The sequence below is a fragment of the Cherax quadricarinatus genome, chromosome 43 (genome assembly GCF_038502225.1).
Source record: "Cherax quadricarinatus isolate ZL_2023a chromosome 43, ASM3850222v1, whole genome shotgun sequence".
Taxonomy (NCBI): domain Eukaryota; kingdom Metazoa; phylum Arthropoda; class Malacostraca; order Decapoda; family Parastacidae; genus Cherax; species Cherax quadricarinatus.
Window position 1 is genome coordinate 28508492 of NC_091334.1, and position 22708 is coordinate 28531199.

Below are 22708 nucleotides of genomic sequence, written 5' to 3' on the forward strand. Positions count from 1 at the left end.
TGCCCAATTTGAGCCCTATTTTTGGCCAATTCCTGTGTACTAGTTGGCAAAAATCATAACTATTTCGCTAGAACTCCATTTTTTCTATCGAATGAGTACAAGAAACCACCCATTTACCGATTTCAACTATCCAATAAAGTGGTCAGAAATTATCAATTTTGCCAATCTCTCACAAATTTCAAAAGATGCCAATTTCCAAATAGGGTCCAGAATAAACAAGAAAGACATTCCTGGCACTAAAATAACATTTCCTCTGTTCATCTGTCATGTCCCCAGGCCCGTCTTCCATTTCTTTTGCTTTCCACTTTGAATTTTTACTCTCACAAAAAATAGAAGATTTACTGTTATGCAGACTACTGTATTAGTGTAGAATGGTATAAATAATATCAGCACGCTTGTGAAAGAATATTAGACTCACCAGTTGATGTGTATTGGACGCGTGGCATGATTTGTTTACTTTTGAACTTTGGCAAAAATCGAATATTTCTGCTACTTTGAGCTCAATTTCAAGGTACTTTTCATTGTGAAACCAATCAAAATTGTCTCAATTTCTGCAATATGTCTTCCATTCTATAAAATGAGACCAGGAAAACTAGAATACAACAATAAATACCATACGAAAATACAGTGCAAAGTCACTGTTTTAAACCAAAAACAAGGACAAAGTTTTTTTTTCTCATTACGCACTGTGCTGCAAGATTTTTTTATACTGCGCACACTGACCACATAGACCCATTCTTTCATATGTAGGCCTACCAGCTTTCTCTTGCTAGATTTGAGGGCACTAGAAATTAGGCGTACTAGTACGTCAATAACCCTTGTGCGTAAGCTGTACTAGTACGTCAGAAACTCTGAAAGGGTTAATAATGTATACCATGCTCAGAATATATACATTCCCCAGAGAGAAATTAGGTCTAATAATAATGATCCCAAATGGATTAACAGGAGGCTAAACTATCTATTAGGGGAGAAAAGGGGAATTTATAGGCACATCAGAAGAGGAGAGGTTAACCTTACTGACCAATATGTTCAACTTAAAAGAGAAGCAAAAAAGGGGATTAGAAAGGCTAAACATGGCTATGAAATTAGAGTTGCTAATGAATCAAAGACTAATCCAAAGGGGTTCTTTCAAGTGTATAGGATGAAGGTGAAGGAAAAAGTAGGGCCTCTGAAAATTGGGAATGGACAGCTGATGGATAACGAACTGGAAATGTGTTCCTTATTTAATGACTGTTTTTTGTCAGTTTTTACACAGGAAGATGTCATTGAGATTCCAGTAATTAACAATTATTTAGTTCCTGATGAATTTAAATTAACTAATATTACTGTCCCGAGGGACATGGTTATTAAACAGATAGACAAACTGAAGTAAAATAAGTCCCCGGGACCCGATGAGTTGTTTTCCAGGGAACTTAAGGAATGTAAGATGGAGCTTAGTCAGCCATTAACGAGTGTATTTAATGCGTCCATCCTTACTGGTGTTGTGCCAAAGTTGTGGAAGATGGCTAATGTGGTTCCTATATTCAAATCAGGGGATAAGTCCACTCCTTCAAATTACCGTCCAATAAGCCTGACATCTATAGTGGGCAAGTTACTAGAATCAATTATAGCTGACATTATTAGAAGTCACCTTGAAGAGCATAATTTGATTAATGAATCTCAGCATGGGTTCACGAGAGGTCATTCCTGCTTGACAAATTTACTGACATTCTTCATTAGAACATTTGAGGCAGTGGACAGTGATAAAGAATATGATATGGTTTATTTGGATTTTAGTAAAGCCTTCACGGTATAGGAGGTAAAGTTTTAGCATAGATAGAGGCATGGCTTACTAATAGTAAGCATAGAGTTACCATTAATGGGGTGAAATCTGAATGGGGATTAGTCACGAGTGGCATTCCACAAGGATCAGTTTTAGGCCCTCTCTTGTTCATAATTTACATTAATGACCTTGATGAAGGGATTACAAGTGACATGAGTAAATTTGCTGATGATACAAAGACAGGCCATATAATTCATTCTGAGGAGGATAGCAATGAACTCCAGGAGGATTTGGACAAATTAATGTCTTGGTCTGAAAAATGGCAGATGAAGTTCAATGTGGATAAGTGTAAGGTACTAGTCCTTGGTAATGAAAATAACCCTCGAAGCTATAATCTAGGTGAAGTAGAGCCTGATCATACAGAATGTGAAAAAGACTTGGGAGTCATGGTAAACAGAAATCTAAAGCCAAGACAGCAGTGCCTTAGTGTGTGCAACAAGGCTAACAGATTACTAAGATTTATCTCTAGAAGTACATGTATAAGTAACAGAAGTCCAAAAGTTATTTTACAGCTCTATACCTCACTAGTGAGGCCTCATTTGGATTATGCCGCTCAGTTTTGGTCTCCTTACTACAGGATGGATATAGATTCATTGGAGAACATACAAAGAATGACTAAAATGATTTACTGTGTAAGGAATCTCTCGTATGAAGACAGACTTAAAGCCTTAAATCTCCACTCTCTGGAGAGACGTAGAATGAGGGGAGATATCATTGAAGTGTATAAGTGGATGACGGGCATGAACAAAGGAGATGTTAATAAAGTACTGAGGGTGTCAAACCAGGTAAGAACCAGAAATAATGGATTTAAGTTGGAAAAAATTAGATTTAGAAAGGACATAGGTAAGTACTGGTTTTCTAACAGAGTTGTGGATGCATGGAACAATCTTCCCAGTAGGGTGATAGAGGCTAGGACCTTGGGTAGGTTTGGTGATAGAGGCTAGGACCTTGGGTAGCTTTAAAAAGAGATTGGACAGATACAGTGGTCCCTCGTTTTTCGTAATTTAATCCATTCCTGGAGCCGTTACTATAAACAAAATTTACGATCTGCGAATCAATTTTCCCCATAAGAAATAATGTAAATACAATTAATCCATTCCTGACACCCAGAAGAATTAAAACAAAAAAATTTTTTACATGAAATATACATGTAGTACATAAACAATACAATGGAAAATGATGAATGAAACATTAATAGCATAACACTTACCTTTATTGGAGATTCTTCTTAGTGTATGGGAGACTGGAGGAGTAGAGAGAGTGGATTGTTTATAGTTTGGAAGGGGAATCCCCTTCCAGCAACACCTCAGGTACCAATTGCTTTTCTGGGGTTGCTTGTCTTCTCTGTTTCTTAATGCCACTAGGACCAGCTTGATAGTCACTGAAGTCCTGTCTCGCAAAATAACTGTGGAGAGAGCTCTTTAACATTTCCCTAAAATGGCCCAAGACTTTGTCACTGTACATGTTGCCAATATGGCTTGCAACAACCTTGTTAGGGTGATGTTTCTCCATAAAGCTTTCCATCTTATCCCACATAGTAAAAATCTCTTTAATTTCTGAAGAAGGCACCTTCTTCCATCTCTCTTCCTCCTCCTCTGCAGCAAGATTCTGAGCTGCAATGTGTTGCTCTTCCTGCTGAAGCTCTTGCAGCTCCTCAGTGGTGAGCACTTCATTGTGGTCTTCCACCAATTCTTCCACATCCTCCAAACTCACATCCAACCCCATGGAACTCCCCAGTGCCGTAATTGATTTTACAATATTTTATAATTGGTAGTTTTACCAACGCTCTTATATGGGTGTGAAGCATGGGTGATGAATGTTGCAGCGAGGAGAAGGCTGGAGGCAGTGGAGATGTCATGTCTGAGGGCAATGTGTGGTGTGAATATAATGCAGAGAATTCGTAGTTTGGAAGTTAGGAGGAGGTGCGGGATTACCAAAACTGTTGTCCAGAGGGCTGAGGAAGGGTTGTTGAGGTGGTTCAGACATGTAGAGAGAATGGAGCGAAACAGAATGACTTCAAGAGTGTATCAGTCTGTAGTGGAAGGAAGGCGGGGTAGGGGTTGGCCTAGGAAAGGTTGGAGGGAGGGGGTAAAGGAGGTTTTGTGTGCGAGGGGCTTGGACTTCCAGCAGGCATGCGTGAGCGTGTTTGATAGGAGTGAATGGAGACAAATGGTTTTTAATACTTGACATGCTGTTGGAGTGTGAGCAAAGTAACATTTATGAAGGGATTCAGGGAAACCGGCAGGCCGGACTTGAGTCCTGGAGATGGGAAGTACAGTGCCTGCACTCTGAAGGAGGGGTGTTAATGTTGCAGTTTAAAAACTGTAGTGTAAAGCACCCTTCTGGCAAGACAGTGATGGAGTGAATGATGGTGAAAGTTTTTCTTTTTCGGGCCACCCTGCCTTGGTGGGAATCGGCCAGTGTGATAATAAAAAAAAAATAAAATAAAAAAATAGGCTCATCAGGGTCAGTCCCAAACCCTTCAAAATCCCTCTTGTCGACACAATATGGCCACAATTTTCTCCAGGCAGAGTTCAAAGTCCTGGTAGTCACTCCCTCCCAAGCCATACCTATAAGGGTTATGCAAAGGAGGATGCTGAAGTGTTCTCTCCAAAATTCCCTTAGGGTCAAGTGAGTGTCTGTGGTCACAGTCAAGCACCTGTGAAACATTGCTTTTGTGTAGAGTTTTTTAAAGTTTGCAATGACCTGCTGGTCCATGGGCTGGAGGAGAGGAGTGGTATTCGGGGGCAAGAACTTTACTGTGATGAACCCAAACTCCTCGAAAATTAGGTCATCCAAGTTTGGAGGATGAGCAGATGCATTGTCCATTACTAGCAGGCACTTGAGATCCAATTTCTTTTCCAGGGCTAAACACTTCATTGAACCACTCGATGAAAATTTCCCTCGTGACCAATGCCTTACTATTAGATTTCCAAAACACACACAATTTACTCTTCATAACATTGTTTTTCCTGAACACTCTGGGATTTTCTGAATGGTACACTAGTAATGGCTTCACTTTGAAATCCCCACTAGCATTAGCACAGAACATTAGCGTCAGCCTGTCTTTCATAGGCTTGTGTCCTGGCATTGCCTTTTCCTCTTGTGTAATGAAGGTCCTCTTTGGCATTTTCTTCCAAAAGAGGCCTGTTTCGTCACAATTGAACACTTGTTCAGGTTTCAGTCCTTCAGCCTCTATGTACTCCTGGAATTCATGCACATATTTTTCAGCCGCCTTGTGGTCCGAACTGGCAGCCTCACCATGCCTTACCACACTGTGTATGCCAGTACGGTTCTTAAATCTCTCAAACCAACCTTTGCTGGCCTTAAATTCACTCACATCACCACTATTTGCAGGCAATTTCTTTACCAAATCTTCATGCAATTGCCTAGCCTTTTCACAAATAATTGAAGTCATAAGAGTATCTCTTGCTAATTTTCTCATTTATCCACACCAATAATAACTTCTCAACCTCTTCGAGTACTGGTGATCTCATTTTTGTCAGCATAGTTACTCCCTTTGCAACAACAGCATCCTTGATTTCCTTTTTCTTGGCCACTATGGAAAATAAGGTTGTGTAGGGTTTCTTATACATCTTGGACAGTTTGGCCACACTTGTACCACTTTCATATTGTTCAATGATGGTTTTCTTAAATTCAATTGTATTTCTCACCTTCTTTATCACAGGCTTGGCACTAGGAGCTTTCTTTGGAGCCATGGTAGCTTATTTAGTACTTGCAAGCACTAAAATAAATGGAATATTATGAAACATTTTGCTGGAGCACGTGAGGGGACCTTCGCTCACTGGTAAACAATGCCAGACTGGCTGCTGCCATGGCTCACGCCATGGGTATGCGTCCAGGACAAATTACGACTCGCGAGTCAACTTATGAAAAGCGAGTCCATGTTTATACGAAAATAACCCTATGATTGGCGAAATTTACGATTGCCGGGAACTACGAAAAGCGAGGGACCACTGTATATGAGTGGGAGGGGCTGGGTTTGATTGGTGTCATTGGGTACAGGAGTAAATTCTTGGTTAGCTTTGGGTAGACGTTGTTTTAATAAGGACCTGCCTTGCATGGCCCAGTAGGCCTTCTGCAGTGTTCCTCCATTCTTATGTTCTTAAAATCACATCTATTTCTGTAATATATCTTCTATTATATCAAATGAGACCAAAAAAACGAGAATACAACATAAAAACCATACAAAAATATACTGCTAAGGGGCCGTTAATGGCTGAGAAGTGAACTCCGTTATTTATTGTCTGATGTTTTAAATTTCTGGAGTATGTTAAGTACCTTTCCATCATACATTGCCCAGTTTCAATAAGATAGCCCAACAAAGAACAGAGAAAAAAAATAATAATATCTTTATTTACTAAATGTACATGGTATACAGGCCTAGCTGACATCAGTAAATTCCAATATTAACCTTGACCTAAAATGCTTTCTTGATAGTTGTGACAGAACCCACAGGCACAACACCAGACACAAACATCTCTATGACATTCCCCGTGTCCGACTAAACCTTTACAAAAATTCAATGTACAGCAGGGCCCCACTTTACGGCGTTTCGCTTTACGGTGTTCCACTAATACGGACATTTAAAATTATGACCAAAACTCGCTATACGGCTCCCCCCACCTGTCTTTCTAATACGGTCACAGCGGCCCACCGAGTTTGTTTACATTCTCCCTGAACACATCTCCTTATTATGTCTGGAAACTTTCCAAAATTTCAAGTGTTTTAAAGTTATTGTATATTTTATATGTATTGTACTTGATAATTAAACTTGTGTACACCTGTACCTAAATAAACTTACACACTGTGCTGGCATGTAGGTACACATTAAAATCACTAAGAGTCTCTCTACTCTTGATGCAATAATAATAATAATAATAATAATAATAATAATAATAATAATAATAATAATAATAATAATAATAGTAATAATAATAATCTCTTGGGCGCATTAATGTTGCATATTACGTTAATATAGACATTTCCCTTAATCTATCTATGATATTTTTTTCAAAATTATATAAGAAACACATTATGTAACACACAAACATGATGCATGCACCCACAGTTTAAAAATTTATACAAATATATATGAGATGTTTACCAAACGGTTTGTAGAAGTGTCGAAAGAATTACGTTTTCTCTAGCCCGTCACCTGTTACTAGGGATAACTGTAGAAAAATATTCCTTTCGTATGCCTTCACTTTATAGCTATAATTCTGTATTAACTTGTACACAGTGTAAGAGTATTTGTTTCGTGATTTAATTATTATAATAATAATAAAAATATTATAAGGTAAAAGTTTCACAAACTCTTACAAATGTACATGAATGAACTAAAACTGGACACGTATTAATACTGTCTATGTATTTCGCCTGACCGAGTGATCGTCCACAACCTGTTCAGTTTGTCTGTTTACGCTGTCTGAGCTCGGTGTATCATTAAATGTTGTATATTACGTTAATATACACATTTTCATTAATCCATCCATGATATTTTTTTCAAAATTATATAATAAACACGATACATAACATAAATACATAACAACATATGTGTAGAGAACCTAGGATAACCCAAAAAAGTCAGAGTGACTTACTTCCATTGCCTTCACTCAGAGCATCATTTCTTCTCAAAATGATGTTACATGAGAATGGGAGTGTTCTTCTTTATTTATTCTACCGTATCAATGTAGAGACAACCTGTACACAATGTAACTTGTACACAAACCAGACGTGTACACTTCGTTTACAAAACTTACGTTCGCCTGGTTTGTTTACATAACTCTGCGCCTGTCCTCTCTCATGCACTCATTCTTTCTCTCTGGTATGGTAGCCTGGCTGATTACCATACATACCACACTTGATTTTTTACAATAAATACTACTCATCTCACCCTATATTTTAAGGTAAGTAATGAGTGAACTGTATATACATTTTATCGCTCTGGGATGCTTAAATATCATAGAATAGTATGTGTGGGTGGGTTGGCCTGGTATGGTAGCCTGGCTGACTACCATACATACCACACTTGATTTTTTACAATAAATACTACTCATCTCACCCTATATTTTAAGGTAAGTAATGAGTGAACTGTATATACATTTTATCGCTCTGGGATGCTTAAATATCATAGAATAGTATGTGTGGGTGGGTTGGCCTGGTATGGTAGCCTGGCTGACTACCATACATACCACACTTGATTTTTTACAATAAATACTACTCATCTCACCCTATATTTTAAGGTAAGTAATGAGTGAACTGTATATACATTTTATCGCTCTGGGATGCTTAAATATCATAGAATAGTATGTGTGGGTGGGGTGGCCTGGTGAGGTAGCCTGGCTATTACAATACATACCACACTTGATTTCTTACAATAAATACTACTTGTCTCACCCTAGATTAAGACTATAAATATTTTAAGGTAAGTAATGAGTGCACTATGTGTGTATTGTACTTTTTTATTGTTTTTTGATGCCTGGTTCTATTGCTAACATAATATATGTTAGTGTAAACTTGTTATCTAGTGTTTGTATGCATTTGTAAGTGGAAAAAAAAGGGTGTTCCACTTTACGGCGGTAGCCTGGAACCTAACCCGCCGTATAAGTGGGGCCCTCCTGTATGTCAAAGGCCCTAAAATCTGGAACACCCTACCTGAAAATTCCAAAACTGCAGACACATTCATCACCTTCAAAACTACCATCAGAAAACATCTTATCTCCCTGATACACCCCGTCAACTAATAATACGAATACCACCTGGTGGTTCACACTTACACTCACTCACCCATTTGACCATAAACAGAAATCTCAATCTCAATCTCAAAATAATGAATCTTAACTAGTCAAAAGTTGGCCTGTGATACTCCAATACTGAAACTATGTACTGTGCCAAAACAAAAGCATTCACATTGCTAAACTCACAACTAGTATTTAGTCACTTAGCCATAATACCAACTTATCTCATAATTCTGTAACATTTTAAACCTAAGATTTAATATAAGTCTGCCCGAAATGCCTAGCCATGCTAGGCGTTCTAGTGGTACACTCTGTAATTATTATTTTACTACATGTAAACCACACAATAACCAAATTCTGTAAACTCAGCATTGTAATACTTATAGAGAATAAAGTTTGAATTTGAATTTGAATTTGAATACTACTACACCTACCATCCGACTTACAACCTGCTTGACATTTAACCATTCGACTTACGACCGTGTTTTCTATGCCAAATTTCTGGGAAATAAACAACTGTTTGTGTTGTACACAGTGTTTATCCTAAACCTTACAATATAAAATACAGAACTAACAGCATAAAAAGTAAAGTAAAATATGAAATACACTAACCATCCGACTTACGACCAAGCTTTGTTCTGACCAACTGGTCGTAAGTCAAAATAGACGTAAGTCGAACCTTTGAAAATTGCCGACATACTGGGTAGGGCATAATGTCAAAACTTTCCTATATAAACTACCTACATAATACTGTAATGTAATGTACAATCATTATTTCATTTTTTTTACCATAATTTACTTTTATTGTTATATTTTAATTATTTATGTACTGTATATAATGTATGCATGGTAGTGAACTGTATTGTAAATTTTACATTGCATACAGTATCATATGTTACTGTTATCTTTATGTATTGTCGACACAGTGGAATGGGAGAATACCACTGGTAGTGTCATCCTGCCAGAATGTTGTGTAACCTATACCCTAAGTAAAGAGAAACAACTCTGGAACATGTGTAATACGTATCTGGCTGGCTGGCTGGCTGGCCAGGTGGGTGGGTGGCCAGGTGGGTGGTTGGCTGATGGGCTGACTGAATGTGGCTGTCTCTCTCTCTCTGTATCTCTCTCTCTCTCTCTCGCTCTCTCACACACACACACACAGGTACACGTAAGTAAAGTTATCATACATAGTATAAATTACCTAGGATAACCCATAAAATCCAGACAAAGTGCTATACAGTGGATCTGTGCTCCAGTGCCCTAAATTAATAATAATATTAATAATTATTATTATTATTATTATTATTATTACAATAATACATATGTACTAATATTAATAATATTATTATTATTAAACTCATTACTTACCTTAAAATATCTGTAGTCTTAATGTAGAGTGAGAGGTGAGTAAACAAGATTAAATGAATAAATGAGAGAGAGAATGAGAGTGTAGAAGGTTCACGAGTTATGTAAACAAACGTTGTTGTTGTTACCAGCCCGGACACGAATGGTTTTTGTTCACACTGTCAAGCCGACCAGAAAAACATCTCATATTTGTTAATCTATATGTTATGTAGCATGTTTATTATATAATTTTGAAAAAAAAAATCATAGATGGATTAAGCAAAATGTCTATATTAACGTTTTATACACATTTAATGCGCCTCAGTGATTATTATTATTATCATTATTAATATGGCATCTTCAAGACCAAGTACACTCTTAATGAGTGGCTCTGAGACAGACAATCAGACAAAGACAGACACACACTTAGAAAGACAGACACAGGTAGACAGAAAGACAGACACACAGGTAGACAGAAAGACAGACACACAGGTAGACAGAAAAACAGACACACAGGTAGACAGAAAGACAGACACATAGGTAGACAGAAAGACGGACACAGGTAGACAGAAAGACAGACACATAGGTAGACAGAAAGACAGACACAGGTAGACAGAAAGACAGACACACAGGCAGACAGAAAGACAGACACAGATAGTCAGAAAGACAGACACACACAGGTAGACAGAAAGACAGAAAGACAGACACACAGATAGACAGACACACACAGGTAGACAGAAAGACAGAAAGACAGACACACAGGTAGACAGAAAGACAGACACAGGTAGACAGGCAGACACACAGGTAGACAGAAAGACAGACACACAGGTAGACAGAAAGACACACACACAGGTAGACAGACAGATAAACAGTAACACAGATACAGACAGACACAGATATACAGGCAGACAGATACAGACAGTGCAACAGTGAAAGCAAATAGAGAGTTCGAGAATAAGAGCCCTTCTTGCCACAATCTCCAGTGCAAGATTCAGACTTCATCTAAGGGGCCATGGTGAAATTTACTGTCCAGTTAATACAGCATGATGCCGCTGATAGGGCAGGGTTACTCAAACTGATGCTGCCTGCATGACGCATTGCTGCCGCGAGTATCCTCAAATATTGTACAGCTGTGTGCATCAGCCAGGCCAGCCCAGCTGCCAGATGCACGATCGTAAGTCGAGTGGACGTATGTCAAGCAGGTCGTAAGTCGGATGGTAGGTGTACCAAAATAAAACAATAAAATGAAGTCATTACAAAAATGTGATGTTGATATTCAATAGTAAGGTTCGACTTGCGTCCATTTTGACTTACGACCAGTTGGTCGGAACCGAACTCGGTCATAAGTCGGATGGTACCTGTATATAGAAAGCCCCTTGTTATGCTAAGCATTTCAGGCAAATTAGGTCAGTGTCCCAGGATAACACCCACACCAGTCCACTAATGCCCAGGTACCCATTTACTGATGGGTGAACATAGATAACAGGTGTAAAGAAACACTCAATGTTTCTACCCTGGCTGGGAATCGAATATTTACTAAAAGTAAGCAGGTTATAACAATAAATGGAGAAAAAGAAATTGGAATGACTTATGCAGCAAGTAGCACAACCATACAGTACCAGCAGGTTGGTGTGGTGACCCTGGAAATTTAAAATTATGCTAGCTGAAATTAGTGCCGAATAACTGATGGAACCAGATGTCTGATTGCCGGATTTATGATGGTGGACCTGTACTCGGTAATTTACATACATCTTACTATGAATGATAATTTATGTGGATAATTCTGGTGGCCTGGTGGCTAACACTCTCGCTTCACACGGCGAGGGTCTGGGTTCGATTCCCAGCCAGAGTAGAAACATTGGGCGTGTTTCTTTCCACCTGTTGTCTATGTTCCCCATCAGTAAAATGGGTACCTAGGTGTTAGTTGACTGGTGTGGGTCGCATCCTGGGACACTGACCTAATTTGCCCGAAATGCTGAGCATAACAAGGGGATTTCTATGCAGTAGTATGTCATTGTTGTCAGCTAGGCCTGTATACCATGTACATGTACTTGTAGTAAATAAAGATATTATTATTATTATTATTATTACCTGTCTCCTCAAGGAAGGTTCCTTGATGCTGGTGAGGGGCTCTTGATCTAGGGAACCGAATATGTGCTCCAGTTCCCTGAATCAACCCAGAATACCTTCCTCCCCCTCTTCCACAGGTGCTGTATAATCCTATGGGTTTAGCGCTTCCCCCCTGATTAAAATAATAAAAATAATAAGTGTACCTGTACCTAAATAATTTAAACTTACTAATTTGAAACCATGAGTGATGATGTAAGAAAACAGACAGAAATGGTCTTGTTTGCTATAAAATGTGGTACATAAAATTTATATTATTAAATTTACAAACCATATTACATAAAAAAAAAGCCATACTTGTCATAAGAGGAAACTAAAATGTCATGATCAAGGGGCTAGTAATGCCTTCTCCTGTATAATTTACTAAATTCAAAAAGGAAAACTTTTTTTTAGGTCACCCTGTCTCAGTAGGATATGGTCAGTTTGTTGAAAAATAAAATTATATCATAACGTGTACTGTTGCAAGCTGTACTGTGTGAGGTATTGCTGTACTCAACTTGTGTCAGTACTCTACTTGTGTCAGTACTCAACTTGTGTCAGTACTCTACTTGTCCCAGTACTGTACAATCTCTCCTCACTTAACAACGGAGTTCAGTTCTGAAGACCACATCAGTAAACAAATTCGTTGCTAAGTGAGGAGCATACTCTAATGATAGTTGGTTTGTGTCAACCATCTTTGATATTGTTTTAATGTCATCTTTGCACCATTAGTATAACATTTCTGGTACATTTTTAAATGTTCATACAATAGTGTACTGTATACTGTAATACATACACAGAATAAAAGAAATCAGCTCTAACATACTTTACAGCCTCTCCTCACTTAGCGACTTGCTTATTCACTGACGACTCCGACTATGACGAACTCTCTGACCAGTATGCATACCTAAATAATGTATATTGGAGCCAATTTCCTCTATTCTGTTTATTACAATATACGGTACACTACTGTACAAACATTTAAAAATATACCAGAAATGTTATAAATGCAAAGGTGACATTAAAGCAATATCAAAGATGGATGACATAAACCCATTACCATTATTGTATGCTCCTCATTTAGTGATGTGGTATTAGGAACGGAACACTTTCGTTAATTAACTCTTTCAGGGTCGGCAGGCACTCTCAGAGACTTGTTCTCAGGGTCACCCAAATTTCAAAAAAAAAAAAAATTATTTTTTTCTTATGAAAAGATGGAGAATCTTTTCCTGATCATAATGACACCAAAAGTATGAAATTTGATGGAAAATGTACGGAATTATGCTCTTGCGAAGTTAGCGGTCACGACGATGTTTACGCATCGGCGATTTTGCCTAATTTGAGCCCTATTTTCGGCCAATTCCAGTGTACTAGTTGATAAAAATCATAACTATTTCGCTAGAACTCCATTTTTTCTATCGAATGAGTACAAGAAACCACCCATTTACCGATTTCAACTATCCAATACAGTGGTCAGAATTTAGCAATTTTGCCAATTTCATACAAATTTCAAAAGATGCCAATTTCCGAATAGGTTCCAGAATAAACAAGAAAGACATTCCTGGCACTAAAATAACATTTCCTCTGTTCATCAGTCACGTCCCCACGCCCCTCTTATATTCTTTTGCTTTCCACTTTGAATTTTTATTCTCACAAAAAAATAGAAGATTTACTGTTATGCAGACTACTGCATTAGTGTAGAAATGGTATAAATAATATCAGCACACTTGTGAAAGAATATTAGACTCACCAGTTGACGTGTATTGGACGCATAGCATGATTTGTTTACTTTTGAACTTCGGTAAAAATCAAACATTTCTGCTACTTTGAGCTCAATTTCAAGGTACTTTTCATTGTAAAACCGGTCAAAATCATCTCAATTTCTGTAATATGTCTTCCATTCTATAAAATGAGACCAGGAAAACTAGAATGCAACAATAAATACCATACGAAAATATAGTGCAAAGTCGCTGTTTTTATCCAAAAACACGGTGAAAGCTTTTTTTTTCTCATTACGCACTGTGTGCTGCAGGATTTTTTTATACCATGCTCACTGACCACATAGACCCATTCTTTCATATGTAGGCCTACCAGCTTTCTCTCATTAGATTTGAGGGCGCTAGAATTTAGGCGTACTAGTACGTCAAAAACCCTGGTGCGTAAGCCGTACTAGTACGGCCGAAACCCTGAAAGGGTTAAGTGAAGAGAGGCTGTATTTAGGTATGCATACTGGTCAGAGAGCCCGTCGTAAGTCCGAGTTGTTGGTAAACGAGTGTGTCGCTGGGCAAGGAGAGGCTGTACTTGTATCACCTGTTCATTTCTTACGCAGTTCATTTTCTTACATAATCTCCAGTGTGACCTCAGCATTTCCTGGGCAGAATTTTCAAGTCAAGCCAGGTAACATAAGCCTATAAAAGCCTACATTTACAAATATTCAAAATTAAGAAAAACTGTGTCTAGTTAAAGGTTTCAGAGAAGACAGTGAATATCACAATTAATAATACACAATGATGCACCATGTAAGGACAGGTTGATTGCTATCGCTACTATACACTATACAGGTGCTCCTCGACTTACCGTATTTCAACTTTGATGGTGCGACAGCAATTACTCTGGAGATGAAACTCGAGATAATTACCCAGCATTAAGGCGGAAAGTCTGTAACTTGTATTCATTTATTTACTTTTCAGTACTGGTATCTAGATACAGTAATTATTTGTTTATTTACTCAGTGACAATAGTTACACCTACCATCCGACTTACGACCTGCTCGACTTATGACCACTCAACTTACAACCGTGTTTTTTATGCCAAATTCCTGGGATATAACCAACTATTTGTGTTGTACACAGTGTTTATCCTAAACCTTACAGTATAAAATACAGTACTAACAACATGAAAAGTAAAGTAAAACATGAAATACCAAAATAAAGCAATAAAATAAAGTCATTACAAAAATGTTTTGTTGATATTCAGTAGTAAAGTTCGACTTACGACCATTTCGACTTACGACCGGTTTCTCAGAACCGAACTTGGTCGTAAGTCGGATGGTGGGTGTATTTACTTATTTATTTAGCATACTGTATTCATATTCGACTTACGATATTTTCAACTTACGATGAGTTTGTCAGAACATAATCCTATCGTAAGTCTAGGAGCCCCTGTAGTTCGTGTTTTTACCATGATTTAAAACAAATCACCACTAGCAATGTTCATTGCTATTCACCAGACTGTTCACATAGTTTTTAACAAATGACCACTGGCAATATTTGCTGTTAGTTTGATACCACAATATGTACCCAGTTTTTTTTTTTTTTAAGAAATCACTAAAATATATTTCTCAGCTATTGCCATCTTTGTGGTTTATATAAAACTTACAACAAAGAAATTTGTTAATTTGCTAAGACTATCCATGTATTTTTTTAGCAAATCACTATGTAATCATAATTTTCGCTGTATTAGAACATAGTTCATAAAGTTATTTAACAAATCACTAATTGCAATATTAGCTAGTTTGTGCTAGCTCCATTCTAGCTGCATACAGGCAGTCACAAAATAAACATGGCAGCACTTGATCAAGTTAGTCGGTGTAAGTGATGAGGTGGTACCGAGAGCTGGAGCTCACACTTCATTAACTCAAATAGGTAATTACACCATCCATGAATGTTCTTACACATTCATCTTGTCATTCAACTTGTTAGAATGACTGTAAATGACTTTTAAACTGTAGTTCCTGCTTCTTGACACAGACTTCAGAGCTTCTACCTGCACAGGAAAACATTGTTTTAAAACACCATAAATCATAACCCTACATAAAAAACAATAAAAGGATAAAGAATAAAGTTTTTATTTCTTTGTAAAGGTTACAATGTGTAATTACAATTTTGGTTTGCTAAGTAAAAAGAAAGTCACTATCATGCCCGGGCATCTCAGGCAGACTGATCCTAGTACATAATGACTAATTAAATCTAGACAAAATAAGAGTGGTTAACATTCATTAAACTGTTTATTTAATCTTAATTCTAATGTGAGGTAGTCGAGGTGGACAGCAATCACTGAGGGAGGTACTACCATCCTATGGTAGGTTGGGAGACAGCAACCACCCATGGAGGCACTACTGTCCTATGGTAGTAGGTTGGTAGACAGCAACCACCCTGGGAAGTACTACCATCCTATGGTAGTAGGGTGGTAGACAGCAACCACCCATGGAGGCACTACTGTCCTATGGTAGTAGGTTGGTAGACAGCAACCACCCTGGGAAGTACTACCATCCTATGGTAGTAGGGTGGTAGACAGCAACCACCCATGGAGGTACTACTGTAATATGGTAGTAGGCTGGTAGACAGCAACCACCCATGGAGGCACTACTGTCCTATGGTAGTAGGTTGATAGACAGCAACCACCCTGGGAAGTACTACCATCCTATGGTAGTAGGGTGGTAGACAGCAACCACCCATGGAAGCACTACTGTCCTATGGTAGTAGGTTGATAGACAGCAACCACCCTGGGAAGTACTACCATCCTATGGTAGTAGGGTGGTAGACAGCAACCACCCATGGAGGCACTACTGTCCTATGGTAGTAGGTTGGTAGACAGCAACCACCCTGGGAAGTACTACCATCCTATGGTAGTAGGGTGGTAGACAGCAACCACCCATGGAGGTACTACTGTCCTATGGTAGTAGGTTGGTAGACAGCAACCACCCATGGAGGTACTACTGTCCTATGGTAGTAGGTTGGTAGACAGCAACCACCCTGGGAAGTACTACCATCCTATGGTAGTAGGGTGGTAGACAGCAACCACCCATGGAGGCACTACTGTCCTATGGTAGTAGGTTGGTAGACAGCAACCACCCTGGGAAGTACTACCATCCTATGGTAGTAGGGTGGTAGACAGCAACCACCCATGGAGGTACTACTGTAATATGGTAGTAGGCTGGTAGACAGCAACCACCCATGGAGGCACTACTGTCCTATGGTAGTAGGTTGATAGACAGCAACCACCCTGGGAAGTACTACCATCCTATGGTAGTAGGGTGGTAGACAGCAACCACCCATGGAGGTACTACTGTAATATGGTAGTAGGCTGGTAGACAGCAATCACCCAAGAAGGTACTACGTACTGTCCTATGGTAGTAGGTTGGTAGACAGCAACCACCCAGGGAGGTACTACCATCCTATGGCAGTAGGGTGGTAGACAGCAACCACCCAAGAAGGTACTATGTACTGTCCTATGGTAGTAGGTTGGTAGACAGCAACCATCCAGGGAGGTACTACCATCCTGTGGTAGTAGTCTGGAAGACAGCAACCATCCAGGGAGGTACTACCATCCTGTGGCAGTAGGTTGGAAGACAGCAACCATCCAGGGAGGTGCTACTGTCATATGGTAGTAGGCTGGTAGACAGCAACCACCCAGGGAGGTACTACCATCCTGTGGCAGTAGGTTGGAAGACAGCAACCATCCAGGGAGGTGCTACTGTCCTATGGTAGTAGGTTGGTAGACAGCAACCACCCAGGCAGGTACTACCATCTTGTGGTAGGTTGGCAGACAACAACCGCCCAGGGAGGTACTACCGTCCTGAGTGTAAAATACTGTAAATCCCTAAAACTACAAGAAAAATGTTAAAATACCTAAAATTATTGTGAGATACTGTACTATCAAAATTAATTAATTAACCCGTAAATGGTCCAAACGTATATACATATGTATATGTTTTTACCGCTACTGCCCCAAACATATATTTACATTTCATTTTTCATTCCTACTGCCCCAAACATATATTTACATTTCATTTTTCATTCCTTTAAAATTGGCGCGATAGGCCTGAGTTGCCCAGACATGAGAGAATGGGTGTGCGCACTCAATGTGCGCTGTATGAAAAAAAATCGGGGATGCCTGGGTACTGCATGGTAGGACCAGTTACATTCAGCTCCATCTTGGGTCAACATCATGGCACATCCTCGTGATTCACTCACGCCTCGTCGTATTAGCACTCTATTATTTGAGGAAAGTGATACAGAACATCAGTTTAGTGGATCTGGCGCAGATGTGGCTACTAATAATCAAGGAAATAGTGAAAATATAGACGATAACCCAGATGACCCTCAGCCCATCACCTCTGGGGTGGCCAGTGTGGCCACACCAGACCCTAGGCCAAGCACTTCTGGGGTGGCCAGTGTGGCCACACAAGACCCTGGGCCAAGCACCTCTGGAGTGGCGAGTGTTACACATAGGCAAGAGGAAACTATCATTTTCCCGGTGTTTTAGTGATAGTGAATGTGATATAAGTGACAATGAGATTGATTTTATGCCATTAGAGGATTCGTCTAGTGACAGTGATCATTATTCACCAGTGAAGCGCACTTTTAGGCGTTGTCACCTACGTTCAGGCAGTGTGCCATTTACAGTCAGCGGCAAGGGTCATGGCAGGTCACGATCCAAAACCCCTGCCACTGATAGTGAAAGTGATCATGAAGGTAAATATGTGGGGATGGAGGAAATAATGGTGGGTGGCACAGTGCCTGGACCACATGGCACAGTGGGTGGACAGACAAAGGACTGCCCGGCATCCCCTCAACCATGTGCTGCCTCCACTCCTGTCCCCCCCTCCTGCTCCCCCATGCCCCATGCCAGAGGTCCACCCTGCACCATGTGACCGAGAGTGGAACTGGACACAAAGTATATTCGTTCCACAGCCTTTTGATTTTGATGCGAGTGGAAGTGGCATCCTGCCAGAATGTCCCATAATGAATGAGTCTACAGAGTTAGACTTTTTCCAGTTATACTCTGACGAGCCTATAATGAAGTTTATAGTGACCCAGACGAACAATTACAGTGGACCCCCGGTTTACGATATTATTTCATTCCAGAATTATGTTCAGGTGCCAGTACTGAACGAATTTGTTCCCATAAGGAATATTGTGAATTAGATTAGTCCATTTCAGACCCCCAAACATACACGTACAAATGCACTTACATAAATACACTTACATAATTGGTCACATTGGAAGGTGATCTTAAACCAGGGGTCCACTGTATTACTGCTATATCATGGACAATACAGCAGAAGTTGGGGAATCATCACAGCTGCACAGATGGAAAGATACAACAGTGGATGAAATTCATTTATTTCTTGCCACTGTCATGCTTATGCCACATACCTATAAGAACAATATATGTAACTACTGGGCCACAGACTACTTTATCGGTACTCCTATCTTCTGTGACCTCCTTTCCTGCAACAGATTCATTCTGTTGCTACAAACGTTGCACTTCTCAGACAGGAATAGGCCCAACAGAAATGACCTTCTGTACAAAATCCGGGAAGTGCGATTATCTTTATGAAGCAAAAATTCAGTGCCTACTTTTATCCCTTCAAGAACATTGTTGTTGAAGAGTCCTTGATTCTGTTCAAGGGATAACTGTCATTCAAGCAATATATACCGAGCAAACGTCATTGCTTTGGTATAAAACTTTTTGTTATGTGTGACTGTGAGAGTAGTCTTGTGTTGGATGTGATTGTATACACCGGGAAAACACACTCAACGATACCAGGTGCATGTTGGGCATTTCTGGTGATGTTGTTCGAAAAATGATGGAACCATACCTTGACAAGGGCCATACATTGTATACAGACAACTGGTATACAAGCCCTATGCTCGCTGATTTTCTACGTGTGAACAATACTGATATATGTGGAACAGTGAGAAGGAATAGAAAACATATGCCAAGTATCAGTGGAGGCAGTGTTGAAGGTGCAGTGGAAGTATTTCATGCTAATGATATCATGGCACTGACGTGGCATAACAAACGGGACATGACATTGCTGTCAACCATCCACAGAAATGAGATGGTACAAATAGACAAAGTGAACAGGGAGACCAATGAACGTATTGTCAAGCCAGCTGCTGTTGTCGACTATTTTTTTTTTTTTTTTTTTTTTATTATCACACCGGCCGATTCCCACCAAGGCAGGGTGGCCCGAAAAAGAATAACTTTCACCATCATTCACTCCATCACTGTCTTGCCAGAAGGGTGCGTATTGTCAAGCCAGCTGCTGTTGTCGACTATATGAACAATATACGACTAGATGACAAGTGTGACATGATAATAGGGTTCGTTGACTGTGTGTGAAGGAGTCGCAAGTGGTACATAAAACTGTTTTTTCACCTTGTAGGCATTGCAGTGATCAATGCGTTCAATATGTACGAAATAAAGACTGGAAAACAACAACGTTTTGCAAAATTCTCCCTGAATGTCATAAAACAGACAGCAAAAAAGTATGGTAACACACCTGTACCTGCCCCTCAACAGCAACCTGTCACACCACAACCTGTCCCCCAACCACAACCACAGCCAGTGGGGAAAGTGCCAGACCGAATCATCCTTAACTGTCACTACCTGGTACCAATACCACCTACACCAAAGAAGAAGCATTCCCAGAAAAAGTGTGTTGTGTGTACTACCACCATAAAACAACCCCAACAGCGGAAGGACACACGATACATATGTCACCAGTGTGGGGTGGCACTCTGTATGAATCTATGCTTCATGGAGTACCATACAATTGTAGAGTTCTAGAAACATAAGTGGGACATGTAAATACTTGTATATAGTTGTAGATAATAATGTGTGATTCAGCCAGGTGTGCAAAATCACCTGTCAGTGTGTACATGTGTGTTTGTGACATTATGATAATAATTTTGTATATATTATTGGTGTATAGCAACAATTGACATTGAAATAAAAAGATTTACAATAAAACATAAGTATCATATCATGAAAACCAAGTAAAAAAAAAAAATGGAAAAAACGGTAAATATGTAGAGTTTCTGCAAGCAGCAGCGCTCTATGTTGCCGTCAGGTGATCGCCAAGTGCCAACTTTACGGCCTCATATCTCGGTAAGTACTGACCCTAATTTTTTTTTTTATCCTATAACATTTAGAAAAATGTGTTCTTTTTTTTCTTAACCCTTTCAGGGTCCGTGCTGTAGATCTACGGCTTTACATTGAGGGTCCAAATCGTAGATCTACGCCATGAACTCGGCTCAATCTGATAAGCTGTGAGCGGTAAATCTGGGTCTAGATATGAGAGAATACATCTATGTGGTATGTGTGCACCACATAAAACAAATCCTGCAGCACACTGTGCATAATGAGAGGAAAACAACTGGGACCATAATTTTCGATTAAAACAGCAAATTTACAGTGTTTTTTCATATGTTTTTTATAGTTGTATTTGTGATTTCTTGGTCTCATTTCATAGAATGGAAGATATATTACAGAAATAGAGATGATTTTGATTGGTTTTAGTACTGAAAATGGCTTGAAACTGAGCTCAAAGTAGCAGAAATGTTAAATTTTTGCCGATGTTCAAGAGTAAACAAATGGCCTCACACGTCTAATACACGCCAGCTGGTGGGTCTAATATACGTTCACAAATGTGGTGATATTATTTATACAATTATTACAATATTGCATGACAGTAAATCTTCTATTTTTTGGTTTGAATAAAAATTCATTATGCGAATTAAAAATCAAAATGGAATTCATTTGTAAAGCATGAAAACGTAACTATTGAACAGAGGAAATGTTAGTTTAGTGCCAGGAATGTCTGCATTGTTTATTCTGGACCTTATTTTGAAATTGGAATATTTTGAACTTTGCACTAAATTGGCCAGATTACCAATTTCCAATCACTTTATTTTGTAGTTGAAACAGTTGAGGTGGCGATATCTTGTGCTCAATTGATAGAATAGATGTAACACTAGTGAAATAGCTAAGAATCTGGTCAACTGGAACAAGGTAATTGGCCTAAATTGGGAGTCAAATTTGGCAAAATCGCCGATGCGTAAATATTGCTGACACACCAAAATTTGCAAGAGCATAATTTTGTCAATTGTCTTTCAAATTTCATACTTTTTGTTTTATTACCTTCAGAAAAAGATTCTCTACCATTTCATAAGAAAAAATAACAAAATTATTTTTTGAAAATTCATGGACACTGGTGTGCACTTCGAAATTTGGCCTCTGAACCCTGAAAGGGTTAAAAAAAAAAAAATTATTTTTCAAAATATTCGGGGCACTGGGGTAGTGAACATATATATATATACGTTTGGACTGTTTACAGGTTAAACATTACCCACTCTTAGCCTGTCTAGACTTGTTCTCAGGATCAAAAAATTTTCGAAAAAAAAAAAATGATTTTTTCTTATGAAAAGAGAGTTTATTTTCTAAACATTATAGGCTAAAAAAATTTTTTACCATCAATACTTACCAAGATATGGAGGCGTGAAGTTGACAGAAAGTGAACCGCCAACTGCCAGTCACCCGGTAATCGTTTATTTTGTTTTTTCTATTATTTTTTAATATTTTTTTTTCAAGTAACTTTTATGGCCTGCGAGACCAATATGAGCACTATTTTGTAAGTTTTTTCTCTTTCTATACTACACAATAACTGCACAAACACTGTTGTCACTATATTGTTTACAAAACTTGTTTACACAAGTATATTTTATATACACATATATTTTATATACATATTTTATATATTTTATATACACATATACAGTCACAGGACATGTTTCTAGAAGTTCTGCAGCCTGTGGAAGTCTTTGAAACATGGTGTAATGCACAGTGGTACTTTCCACTCCTCACACATAAAACGAGTGTCTCT

General features: G+C 38.8%; 1 protein-coding gene across 3 annotated transcripts in view; it reads right to left on the bottom strand.

Moving 5' to 3' along the window:
* Positions 1 to 5011: 5011 nt before the first annotated feature.
* Positions 5012 to 22708, bottom strand: part of LOC128694185 (uncharacterized) — an 89145-nt gene continuing 71448 nt past the window's right edge. For all 3 annotated transcript variants that reach the window (XM_070093811.1, XM_070093813.1, XM_070093812.1), the window contains exon 7: positions 5012 to 15798. In XM_070093811.1, coding sequence (XP_069949912.1) covers positions 15703 to 15798 — 96 coding nt within the window. In that variant the 3' untranslated portion in view covers positions 5012 to 15702. The remainder of the gene's footprint in view (positions 15799 to 22708) is intronic.